The sequence below is a fragment of the Carettochelys insculpta genome, chromosome 1 (genome assembly GCF_033958435.1).
Source record: "Carettochelys insculpta isolate YL-2023 chromosome 1, ASM3395843v1, whole genome shotgun sequence".
NCBI lineage: Eukaryota > Metazoa > Chordata > Testudines > Carettochelyidae > Carettochelys > Carettochelys insculpta.
The window spans coordinates 255,761,421-255,775,022 of record NC_134137.1 but is presented as its reverse complement, the minus strand read 5'-3'; the positions used below and the strand labels follow the sequence as shown (position 1 = coordinate 255,775,022).

Below are 13,602 nucleotides of genomic sequence, written 5' to 3'. Positions count from 1 at the left end.
TGCTTCTCTCTCTTTCATACCATTCGATTGTTTTGATGGTCTTTGGGTAGTTTCATTATTCCATAAAATGAAAGGTCTTTGAAACATATCCTCCCCTCCCTCCCCCCAAAGAGGCCCACAGTTACTTTAGCGAGTTTTGCCAACAAAACCAGTGGAACATCCCCACACACAATGCGTTTTGTCAGTAAAACTCAGCACTTTTGCTGGCAACATTCTGCCTCTCAGCCATGAAGTATAATGTTGCTGTCAACAGATTCTGTTGACAAAATAGCTGTGTCGATGCTGTGTGGGCCTTGGCTCACCGGAGAAGGCATCCACAACAATGGGTGCTCCACGTGCTGTGCTTCCAAGTGCCTGTTTTGTAGAGAGAACAGCTAGGCAGTCCAGGCACTCTATGGACAGAACGGAGCACTCTTCTAACTGGCTTTTGTGTGTGGCTGCACCCTGTTAACAGAAGTTTTGTCCAGAAATCTCTTCCGACCGCGACTTCTGCCAACAAATCGCGGTAGTGTAACTGTAGCCATGGAGAGGATTACCCAGAACTTTCTAAACAGATAAAGAGAAAGTGGGTCACATTCTGAGTATATCAATCTTGAGAATGTTTATTTTAGAATAGTTTTGATTCAGTGAAGGGTGAACTTTAATATTTTCTCCCAACTTCTTTTCCTATTTTATGGAAAATACTTTCCTGGGGGTTGGTGTATCTGCTGGTGGGTTTTGCCCACATGCTTAGGATCTACTTGATAGCTATCTTTGATGTGAGGCAGGAATTTTCTCGTGGGTCAGGTTGGCAGAGATCAGGTTGGTTTTGCCCTCCCCTGTGGCATGGGGCACAGAATCACTTGCAAATTTAAATATCTTTAGCCATGATTGAGCACTTCAGTAACTAACCCAGAGTTTAGGGATCTATAACAGGAGCAGGGTGGGGTGAAGTTCTGTGGGCTGCAGTGTGCAGGAGGTTAGGCTAGATGATCACTCCTCCCTTCTGACTTCAGATTCTATCTTTTGTCCTCTCATATTGGTATGTATGATGCTTGTAAGTACTACAGTGGTTCAGGTTCTGTAATTTTTTTCATCTGTATGCTCTAAACCTTGTCCCTTGTACACAAAATTCCAATGTCTACCACTCATAGTTCAAATTCTAGGAAAGCTGTATGGGGAAAATATTATACTTTTAAAGGAATTTAACACATTTGGCCTAGTAACAGTCAACCATGAGAAGATGGCTTTAGTTTAACTGTTGTGCACAACACCAGCTAACCTATTCTCCATTCTTTGGCTTCTCACACTGCACTCCTTCAGCCAGAGGAACTCACACTGCTGCTAATAAAGCTGAGACGGCAGCAAGCTGAACTGAGTAGTATCCGGGAGCACACGTTAGCACAACTCATGCAACTAAAACTTGAGGCCAACAGCCCAAAGGTCAGCTATGAAGTAGTGTGTGCTATGTACCATCCTCACTAGCTCTGAGCCATTCATTAATCAAAATTTGCACTATGCCATTTGTGCAGAGTTCTCTGGTTAGCCCTGGGTGTAGATTAGAATATCATTGTTGCCTTGCATATGTGATGTTCAGCTATTAACCCTTTGAATTCTTCACACAAATCTTGAGACTACATTATTGAATCAAAAGAGGGGTAGGGATACTTCCAAATGTATTGTTTCTGCAAAATTGTGGACGCTGTACATTGATCATGTAAAACACACTAAAACAAGTAATTAATAGTTGTAATAAACAAATGTATTGTGGTACAGTATAAAATGAATTTAATTTGAGTAACTGCCTCATCTCAGGTGAAATTTGTTTTCTGTGATCTAAGCCACTCATTGAAACCTCACAAACTTATCAAAGGGTTTATAGTTGCTATGTTGTCATGTACAGAAAATCCACGTGCACATACTGGTTTTATGTGTTTATTAAGAAACCCGTTATTAAATTCACATGAATAAAGAAAAGAAAGGAAATTGCAAGGTCATACTTCATTAAACAAAGGTATATCTTTTTCTGGATTTTCTGCTTTGTTGTCTAATTTAATATGCTTAGCTTTTTAAAGATTAACTATAATAGTTCAGAGTTAGACTTGTAGGAAATTTTAGTAATCCATTCTCTTAAGTTCTCTTAAGCTAAGAAGTTTATGTAAAAATGCATACAAATGTAACATTAATTTTTTATTAAATTGAAAGAGGGCTACCTAGTTTAACTCTTTTGAAACTGACTTTTTCATACATTCTGCATCTTCTGTCCCTTTCCTTTATCTTCTTGACTGCTGCCTGCTAGAATGAGATTCTTTCCCATCACCTGCAAAGAAATGCCATATATTTGGATCATCAGGTGGGATTAGTAGCTTTTTCTTGGTTTGTCTCAGTCTGTTGTGTGCTATTGCCAGATTTTAAAGATGCCAGATATTCAGAGGTGTTTTCTGTGAACTGTACTGTGGTATTTTATAGAATATATTGTCTTATTTACATATCACAAAATTTTACACTTGATTGAAAATAGGATATAATTAAAAAGAGTCGAAGCATTACATTTATGCCAGAAAGTATTTTTGATTATCAGGTTCCAGTTCATTGCTGCTGTTCATTGAATTCCTGTAATATAGCTACCTAAAATTTCCTCAATTTTTTGTTACAATCACCAGACTTCTCTGAAATTTCTAAACTGATAAGAATGACAAATATATGATAATAGAAAACAGCTATTTCTGTTTATATCAGTGTGTTCAGAACAAAGAAAACAGATGTTTCTCCAAGACGTGAATTTAAAGAGGGACATGATACTGGATCAAACTTGAAAGAACATTTTAAACAAAAGGCAATTTACTTGTTTTTGGTTTTCTTTAACTATTTGATCATGAGTTCTATATGAATAAGACTTTACTTCCTTATAACTCAGATATTTCTTCTGCTGGATCTCAGAATGAGAGCATATTATTTGATATCAAAATCTGTCATAAACAATTGGCGTGTTCAGATTCAGCTTTTTGACTTCAAGACACATTCAAATGAAATTTGGAAGTAGGTTCTACAAGAGAGGTTTTTAAACAGAAGGATGAGATCTTTGACCAAAATAGCAGAAAAAGTCATAAGTGCTTCAAAGGAAAGATAGGCATATAGATGTTCATTATATTTCTTACATGAAAATCTCAGAACCGATGAAAGTCTCATAACCGATTTTCAGACATGCTGAATTTTGCATGTTAAGCATTACACTTGAATTATTTCCTGTTTTGTTTTTGCACCTGGACATTCTGATACATTGCTGCAGTAGTCAGGATTTCATTGAATTTTCCTTGCTTTACTTTTTCCATCACCTTTCAACTTGGGTAGTCACTTAATGAATGAAAATTGAGAGCAAGGTTGGGTTCAGGATCAAAACCTACTATTCTGGTTATTTACACTCCATTTTCGTTAGCATATGCTAGTGAATGACTACGCCCTGCTGTAAGATATCGAACTATTGTTAGCTGTATTAAGCCAAAGTATTTCATCAAGCTTAAACATTTCCTGCTTTGATTATATTCAAAAACAACAAGAAGTCATGTGGCACCTTACAGACAAACAGATATTTTGGAGCATAAGCTTTCGTGGTCAAAGACCTGCTTCGTCAGCATACATCTGACGAAGCCGGTCTTTGCCCACAAAAGCTTATGCTCCAAAATATCTGTTAGTCTATAAGGTGCCACACAACTTCTTGTTGTTTTTGAAGATACAGACTAACACGGCTACCTGTCTAATACTTTGATTATATTATTGCTCATGCAAGATGTTAAACTACCCCCAGCTTCCATTTTTTTAATAAATATTATTGGTTGGTTATAGAACTTATTTGATGCCAGCGTGATACTCTGATTTTAAATGAAGGACATGGCATTATTGTTTGAAGGGTAGCAAAGCAGTTCTTTTACTTGTATAGTACATCAGGTAAAAACTGATTATTAGAATTCCAGAACAAAGGTAATGATCTTATAAATCAGAATTTCTGTATTTGTTGGGTGTTTTCTGAATTCTTTTAATGCTGACATTTAAAAGTATAAACCAGATTTCTGAAGGAAATCATGGAAGTGGCTGAACTTTGCATACAGTAAGGAAGTGGCAATATAAAATGGGCTCCCCAGTCAATTCAAAAGCATAGGTTTGGAATAAGTGTTCTTTGTCATCTTCCCTACTATCCTGCATCTCTCTCTCTACTAGAACAGTGTTGTTCCGTACACTTTATTTTTTTTATTTTTTTTTTTTTTGAGAAATAGTAATCTTCTTGAACATCTGTGGAGCAGGTGTTTCAACTACTTCTCTTAGCAAATCAGGCTATCAAATTGACAAATTGACCTTACTTTTAGGAGAAAAAAATCCTACTGTATAGTCTGTTATTTCTAGCCTCATTTCAGGCCAATACTGCTGCTTTACAGCAGCTTTAATCACCTTGAATAATCTTTTACCCTTTTTGCGTTGCTGCATTGCAGCTATTTATGCGAAATTATATTTTCTTTTTTTTTTTTTTTTTGGACTAGTCTGTAATTTCTGTATATAAAATTTTCGAACCCTCTTTTCATGGCACATGTACCTGCACTCTACTCCTTTTATCTTGGTCTCCCGCCTTTTGGATTGTAAGGAATTAAGAGCTGTACATAATACCCAACTATCTCCTAACCAAGACTCCAAAGCAGAATTTGACTCTTCACAGCACTACATGCAAAACCTTATGTAAAACGTAACTTATAGTGATCACTGAGCTATCAAAATGAAATATTGCTGTGATTTAGTTCACAGAGCCCAAGAAATCACAGGATTATTTTTTTTTTAACCTTAGGGACAGGGAACAGATCTTTATACTGCTTGTTTTCCTTGGAGATATTTATTATTTGTTACATTTAAGTTTGGGATTTTTATTTGCTGTAGGTTTCAGTATATAAGAACAGTGCAGCACAAAAATTGTCTCTAGACAGTAGGTTTTCTTGAAGTCTCATGGCTATTCGGAATTTATCAAAGAAACACCATCTCTGAGGCTGTGTCTACATTGGCAAAAATCTTTGAAATAGCCATGCTCATGGACATTTTGAAGATTACTAATGAGATGCTGAACTGAATATTCAGCACCGCATTAGCATGGTTCCAACCGTGCCGCTTTCAAACGCCCGTGGCAAGGCTGCACGGGGGTCCTTGAAAGGACCCCACCCATTTTGAAATCCCATTATTCCATTCAGCTGAATTTTCAGGGGATTTCGAAATGCCTGGGGTCCTTTCAAATAGGACCCCCATGCAGCCGCACTGCGGGCATTTGAAAGCGGCACTTTTGAAGCTCCGTGGCCGGATGCATGCTAATGCTAATATTCAATTCAGCACTTCATTAGTAATCTTCGAAATGGCCATCAGCATGGGTATTTCAAAGATTTTTTGCCAGTGCAGACATGGCCTTAGTGACTGGAATTCAGGAGATGTCAGAGAAGCCAGGCATATTTGTTGTCTTTTTACAAGTGCCCACTTGGGAAACCATCGGTGATCATAGGGTTGGAGTGGCAACAATTATAGAGGTGTTCATGGGATTATATGAATCCAAAGCATTAGTTATCTAAGTATATTTCTAAATCCATTTCTATTGGCCTCTTTATTACCCTTGTTTCTGAATAAGTTCACCCTGAGTAGTAGTAACACAAATGAAAACATCAACATTTCAAATAGACTGTGTCCACAAGCACTTAAATGTTTTGTTTTATTTATAAATAGATGTTTTGTTAGAACTTGCACCCATTATCAGAGGGCAATTCTGTATACAAGTCTTAGAATATAGTTGTAATTTTGTGGTTGAAAATGAAAACCTCCTGAGATTATCTGCTGTATTTTTCAATGGTATTAAGCAATGTATTTTAGGGTTTGGCACTGGGTCACATCACCCAGAGTGAGTATGTGTGCATCTCCCAGCTAAGATTGGCATAGTGACATACCTGTTGGTTTGCATGAAGTCTCCTGTCTTCTTTCTTCTCTGATAATATGAATTTCTGTTTGAGATAGAGATTTTTCTGGGGTAGGAGACAAATTTCATCTCTAGTTAGTCCTGCATCAGCGAGTCTGGAAATAGAGTATCTTTTATTCAGTATGCATCTGTTCTTTTATAATTTTCAATACTGGAGCTTTCTACAGTATATTTTTTTTTAAATTTCAGCAAAAGTCATAACATTGAACAACAGAACTTCATACAAGAAGTGCCCCTGCTCTGTAGCTGGTTGTAGCTGTAATGGAATCAGCATAGTGTAGCATTTCTCAAACTGGGGTCCAGCAGTCCCACTAATCAATTTCCCCACTCTCCCTTCCTCCTTCTCCAAGAGTTTCCTGCACACCCAGGGACAGTGCTGCTTGGGCCATTAAAAGTTCAGATGATATCACAGTAGGGCTTCAGGTGCTGCCCTAGCACTATGCAGCTCCTGGAAACAGCTGCTTGGTCCCAGTAGCCCTTAGGTTCAGGGAGGCACAGCATGCTGTTCCTGGCCCAAGTGCTGGTTCCATAGCTCCCGTTGGTTGTGAACTGCAACCAGTGGGAGCTGCAGGGGCACGGCATAGAGACTCCTGCTCCAAATTCCCTCCCAGAGTCCATCCCCCAACACTTCCAACCTCTCCATCCCCTGCCCCACAGAGGAGCCCTTTCCCATGCCTTGAGCCCCTCATTCCTGCCCCACCCTACAGCTACAACCCCCTTCCCTAGCCCTTAAGATGCAATCCCAATCTCCAGCTCTATCTCAGAGCCTGCAGCCTCTGCCAGAGCCTGCATTCCCTCATCCCAGTCCCCTTCTCCAGCCCAGTGAAAGTGAATGTGTGTGTGGAACAGTGAGTGGGGATGGAGTAAATGGGGGCAGGGATGGGGTCTGAGGTTGAGGGGGAGGCAGGTTGGGGGCTCTGAAAAAACAAAATTGGTGTTCTCAGGTTATTGAAGTTTGAGAACTGTTGAAATAGTGGATACTGGGACGTTTCATCTGTGCAGAAACATGTCAGACACAAGGAAGAATATCTGATTAACTTTCAAAAGTGTGGGGCAGTGGGGAAGAAAGATGGGAAATTGATCTTTTTTGGTCAAACTCTCTCCACTTAGGGTTTTTTTGACTGTTCAGCTAGTTTTAGATAGGCTTATATTGTTGCTCTTATTCCTAGGTATTATGGCATTATTTGACTATAATATAATCAAATTTTAAATGTTATCTACTAAATGCATTTAGCTGCTCGAATTTGTCTTATTCAGGTATAAATTGTTCACTGTTTCTCACTTTGGAAAAACTCATATACCACATCAAGTATTAAAAGAAAGACATCAGTTTTGGTGAAGGGTTAGTAATCTACAGGAAAAGCAGGAATCTCTGACATAGGATCCTTCAGTTATTTCAGAGTTCTGCTACTGATTTTCTTTTTGGCAATAGGCATTTCATTAAACCTTATTGTACTTTAGCTGGCTTAAATGTAATAAGCTGTTGTGACTGGTGTATAGGGGTGGGCAGGGCATACTGAGGTTGTTCAGTAAGGACAAACTGCAAGGAAAGAGCCAGACAAGCCCTCAGATCTTGTGGTTATTCCAGTACTTAGATGCATCCAGCCAGAAATAAAACAGCTTTTACATTGCCTTACTGATTACACGGAATACAAAACACAATTCCCTTAAAGCAGCCTACCCTGGGGATCCCTCTTAGACAGCCCAGTCAAATATGATCAATTAAAGAAAATTCTTTCTGTTAGAAAGGATCAGACACATTACCTCCCAAAATAATAAATACTTGAGATTTCGACCCAAATACACATTTACTGCTGTTTCTTACTAAATTAACATTTATTAGAAAAGAATGTGTGTACCGGTTAAAAAAAGTCAGTATATATGTAATATACATGAGTACGGTTTTGAGATCAGTTTCATTGTAGAGGTAGCAAACTTTGGAATTGTAGCATTCTTACACTTAGTCTATAGGCTTGGTTCACTGTGCAGTACCGGGGTGATCCAAGTAAATTTGGAGACGTCAATCTTGTGACTCAGTGTTTCCCCTGGTAAAGCATAAGCAGGTCTGAGGTGAAAGGATTAGGTCCCAAAAGTCCTTTATACAGTTCCTTGGCACTACATAGTCCTTGCGTGAACAAAAGGCTGTTGAAGTAACCTTGTTTCCTAAATTACATGGATTACCATAAGGTAATTATCCATTGAGCAGTTTATAGACAGTTCACCACAAACTTTAAAGAGGGATATAGATGACATTATTTCACCAAGTGTGATCAAAATGTTAATATTTCTGTGGATCTCTGAATTAACAGAATATAGCCCTAGACAGGAACAGTTGGGATATATTATTAACCTTTAACGACATATAGTTAAACATAGACTACTGTCTTCCTCCAATTAGTTAATACACGTCTACGTTTTAAAGCTCTAAGATTGTATGATCCTAATTAGCATTCACATACTTTTTCTTACATTTCTTTAAATCTGGGCTAATTAGCTTGCAAGTTGCTTAACCCATTTGTGGCCATTTGTTACAATTTAATTAAAGCTGGTAAAGAACTTGGCATCCTCAGAAGAAACATTATATAATTGCAGTGTTATTATCATGGTGCAGCTCTTCTGTAACATTGTTTTCATAGCAGTTGTCATAAAACAGTTTAGATCTGTTTGTGTAGTACTATGGCTAAGTTACTCTCTTGTCCAGATTAGGCTCTAGTCTTACCCAGTTTGGGCTCCATTTTGCTCTACCACTTCTGCAGAAAAAGGTGAAATGGAATATAGATTGTATCGCCTCTGGATAAATAGTGAATGGTCTGACAGTTGAAAATATCACTTTTTGCAGGGATATAAAAACCATATGGTTTCTGGGGAAATGGCCTTTTTCTCAGCACTTTGCAGTGTTTTATTTGGAGACTTGATTGCAAAATTGCTGACCCTCCTGTCTGTTTGAAGACCGGAATTGCTGTTGACCAGTGGTGGCCATTCCAGTCAAAATTTTAAAAATGGAGGGAAGAGGTCCTTGAATATAATACTAAAATTAGAGTTATCAACTCTATCAACTGAGGGTGACAACCCAGTTTGACAACAGGTTTCAAACTTTCAGGATTTGATTTTGTTCCCTGGACATAGAACAAAACCTTTAAATGTCTTCACAAAATAGAATTGTATTAAAATATTTAGTTTTGCATTAAAAACGTTAATCTTTCAATTCAGGTATCTCTTTCTTGGTCCATTCAGAACTTCCAAAGAGCCCTGGACTTTAGAAAATGTCCTGATGAAAACTTTGTTGAAACTGATATATTTCAGTAAGATGGTTCAGCTGTGAAAAAGCCTATTTTGTTGACAGTGTTTTGGCCCTCTTTGAGTTGTCAGCATATTCGGACAAACCTCACTGTTGTAAATATGGTATTTTCCTTTAACACAGCCCAGTTTTAAGATGTGGTCACCTGACGCAAAAGTTGCCATTTTAGTGAGTGTAGAATGGTACTGATTTAAAGAAGATAGAGCAGCAAATTGCAAAACAGGATAGAGTCTTTGACACTTACACTTAGTGATCACCTATTTCATATCTGACTATTCCTTTATTCTGCTCCTCTTTGGGTTTGTCAACAACATACTGTAGGAATAGGGGAAAGGAATCTTGCTAGAAAAATATTACTGAAATAAATACTTTCAAAGATTCCTGTGGTGTAAGGATCTTTATCTAGTGGGACTGGAGTGATAGTGGACAAAATGTAAGTAAGTGAGGAAGATTTCACTTTAATCCAAGATGAGCTTGCTCTTCCTCTCAAATATGTAATAGGGATATGTTTTCCTGTAAATTAAGACAACTGCATCATTAGCAGCACAGTGTGAAATATATTCCTTGCATATATGGGAAACTCAGTATTTCCCATGAATGACTTGTAACCCACTGTGAATTAATGAATGTTGCAGATTAGTGAATAAATGCACAGTAAAGCACAGAATGTATCACAATATGCTTCATTTAATAAGTGTGGCTTATTACTATTCGTAGTTCAAAGTTGATTCTTTATAATATACTAGAAGTATTTGCTTTTTAAAAGTAATGATTAAAATTTAACTGAGAATGGGAGAAAAACAGCTGATTGGTACATATTATGGGGTCCTTTGTCAGTGTAAATTAGAGAAATACCACTGATGCAGAAGGTTGGTGCCCCCTTAAAACCACACAAAGTTAGGAATTTTCAGTTTTTGGAGAAATTGTTTTCACTTGGCTTGCAAAAGTTGCCTTTCAATAGACGGCAGAGAAGCAGCTTTTTCAAGGTCACATAAAACTGTTGAGGCAATAGTTAGCCCATATAAAAATCTACTGTGGATATAGTTGTACGTTGAGGGAGGTCAGACACACTTCTATAGCTGAGCATGAAATTGAAGTGGTGCAAGAGCTGGCTGAAAATATTAATTTAAAAGGTTTTTCTACAAACAGAGGCATAGCGTACTGGACATTTCTAAGAAAATGTGTTTTTTTTTAATATTATTTGCATTTTGTTGGGCGGGGGGGCAGAATTTAAACAAAAGTCCGAAAACTTCTGAAGAAGAATCTTGACAAACATTTTTTTACCTCATTGTTTTTGACAGGAACACAAATTTCTTAACAAACTCTACCTAATATAACATTCAAAAGGCTTATAAGATTCTAAGAATTCTCAGCAGCATGCTGGCATAGGAAGGCCCTTTGCTTTATCCATTGTTTTTTTTGTTGTTGGTTTGTTTGTAAATATGCCTAATTCTATAATTTTTTTAAATGATCACAGAACCAGTTTTGAGCAATTACTGTTGTAGGAGTAAATATAATTTGTATTGCTAATATGGCTGCAGATATTTCTAACCAAACTTGAAATGTGCAACAGATGATTTCATAATCATATATGGCGAAATGCAGTAATATAATTGAGTATCTTTATTACTAGTGTAAAGCATTGTAAACTTGATCTTAGTGTGCAGTGGCTATAAGGGCTCAAATAACCTGTGATATGCTTAAGATGTAATCTACATTTACTGTCTGGGGCACAGTTATGAGATGGGTCTTTGATGGGAATTTGCATGTTTCTCACTGCACATTTAAATTATTCGATTTGTGTTTTAAAGTATGTCAAATCTAGCTAACTTTCTTCTAAGTTACACAGTGGTTTGGCTACTCCAGTATTCTGTCCAGTTATTACATATCATAACTTGAGGGTTTTTTGGTGAAACATCTGAAGTAATTTAGTTTCTAATGACATGAATCATACTAGAAACAATGCAGCTTTTATGAAATATTAATACAAGTTGAACCTCTCTAATCCAGCACCTTTGGGACCTGACTGTTGTTGGGTGAGAGAATTTGCCGAACTACAGGAAGTCAATGTTGTCTAGCAGCATTACCATCACTTCTGCTGCTTACTGGGCTCTTAGAACACATTTAGAGGAACTTACAGCTAAACGACAGCACTGAACCCTGAGAACTGGGACTGGTGTATGTAAACAAACTTTATGGGACTGAGGGAAACATAAGTGGTCGTCCAGCTAACTATAATCATGCCAGATTACAGATGTTGCTGGATGAGGGAGTTCCGGATTAGAGCAGTTCAACATGTACAGTAAAATCCTGTTTGTATTGGAAACGAGAGTTTGATATTTATCACTTTCATGTTTTTCAAATGTTTAATTTTTCTAAATGATGAAATCTGTAAAGGCAGGCTAGAGTTTAAACTTCTGCATGATTAGAAAAAATATTGAAGTAGAGGCTATATTTACAGTGTCGTCTTTCAAATCTAGCTATGGTGTAAACTGATGTTTGCTGTATGCTCCTCCTGATTTGAAATAGATGAAAGAGAATGAACCTTTAATCACCATGGTTCACACTATGATTGAGAACTCGGCGCTAAGACCACAACTGTACCATCAAGTAAGGTCTTGGATAGTGAATGAAATTGCTTTATCATCTGCGAAAAGTTTCCTCAGTGACAGTTTTTGGTTGTTCAGATTTATTCATAACATCAGTGTTTCTCTTTATTTGTTTTGGAAAATCATAAATCATTCATGCTTTATAAAATGCTGTGGTATTATTAGCATGGCTTTTGCTGAGCGCTTTTGTTGTTGCCTATATTCAGTGTATCCTTTTGGATAATTTTTGCTGTCTAGAATATTTCATCAGTTGGTAGTTTATGCACCAAATTTCCAACAAGCTTTCAGTGTTTGTCTTAATATGATCCCTACGTACGATTAGTTTTCACAAGTGCTTCATTTTGTTCAATACCAAAAGCATGCCATTGCTGTTTACTTGGTCATTTCTGGCAGCTTTCTTCATTTTTTGGAGATGGATTTATAGAGTTTTGTTTGCACCTAGTTATTTCTTAGCCTTGGATAAAAAAACAGATCAAAATGACTTTGATCTGGGGAGTGTAGATCCAAGGGACAGTGGTTTATTAATAAGTCACAGCAAACCTACCATAGACCACACTTCTAGACTGTATCGTCATGGTTGCAACTCTGCTTAGATACGGGGCAGGGGTGTACTGAATGGAAATAAATCTTTGGGTTGACACTTGTGTTAAGTTACAAGCATGGCCAATACAAATCTGTGAGGACAGCAGTTTATCACTGCACAAAATACTGTTTTTCAAATATCAAAGCTTGAAAGAACCCTAACTAGTCTGACTTAAGTGATTTCTGCATTTTTGCTATTAGCCAAGCTATGGAAATCTTAGGTTCCCAAAGAGAATCAATATTTGACCCTTTCCTGTCAAATTCAGGAATGACTCCTAAAGGGGCATAGTGGTAAACAAAGTTCCATGGCCAGAAGATATTAAGATAAATTCTGCTATGAAGAACTGTCCCTGATGCTGACAAAATGTTTGGCTGTCACTTTCACACAGCTCCCTTGTGCGGTATTTTTTTTCCTTTATGTTGGTATGTTTTAAATTCACTCCACAATGTAAAATGATCCTTAATATTTAGGAAAGTAGCCAGGTATGTTGCTGAGATAAAGGGGAAATGGTTTGAATCCTGAGTTTGTGCTTGGATTGAGACAGTGGCTTGCATTAACTGGCTCCTGGAAAATCTTTCATTTATGTGCAAAAAGGCAAGTTGTTTGCACACAGAACTTCAAAGGATTAGGGTGGAATGGGAGACTGAGGGTTCTTTCCAACCTGAACTAAATAAGATTTGAATGTGTTTAAAAACTGTCTCGCTGCTGAAAAATTTTGAAAAATGCCATTGATTTTTAGAATGTGCTAGGTGGTTAAAATAATCCAAGTAAGTATAAAAGCCTGTTTTCTGGTAGAGAGAACAACTTCATTTTATATTTGACACTGAAATAGCACTTTCCTGACAACCTTGTCAGAGAGCATGAATCTGAAGGACTATAAGATTGAACTACCCTGTCACCCTTAGAGATATGGTCCATCTTGAATGGTGTTTTGAGATATGCTGGCAGGATAGTTCAGGGGAAAGCATGTACTGCATAAATAAGGGACTATCGTTTTTAGTCCTTGTTCTTTCACAGCTCTACATTTCTTTGAAAAAGAAATGGAGCCCAAATATTCATCGCAACTATTGGGCTAAGAAGAAATTTACAACACTAAAAATGTAAGATTATGCATTCATCCAGAACACCTTAGACAAAGTTA

General features: G+C 37.4%; 1 protein-coding gene across 15 annotated transcripts in view; it reads left to right on the top strand.

The window, feature by feature from the left end:
* Nucleotides 1-13,602, top strand: part of PLEKHA5 (pleckstrin homology domain containing A5) — a 313,047-nt gene that overhangs the window by 254,628 nt on the left and 44,817 nt on the right. For 8 of the 15 annotated variants that reach the window (XR_012646953.1, XM_075005004.1, XM_075004985.1 and 5 more), the window contains 3 exons: nucleotides 1,303-1,422; nucleotides 2,279-2,332; nucleotides 11,799-11,879. The exons of 2 other annotated variants lie outside the window; for them this stretch is intronic. Coding sequence is in view for 10 of the 13 variants with exons in the window: in XM_075005004.1 (XP_074861105.1) it covers nucleotides 1,303-1,422; nucleotides 2,279-2,332; nucleotides 11,799-11,879 (255 nt within the window). In the remaining 3 variants the exon portion in view is untranslated. Of the gene's footprint in view, nucleotides 1-1,302; nucleotides 1,423-2,278; nucleotides 2,333-11,749; nucleotides 11,880-13,602 lie in introns of all 15 variants that reach the window. 5 more of the 15 variants (XR_012646954.1, XR_012646955.1, XM_075005014.1 and 2 more) reach the window with 5 other exon arrangements.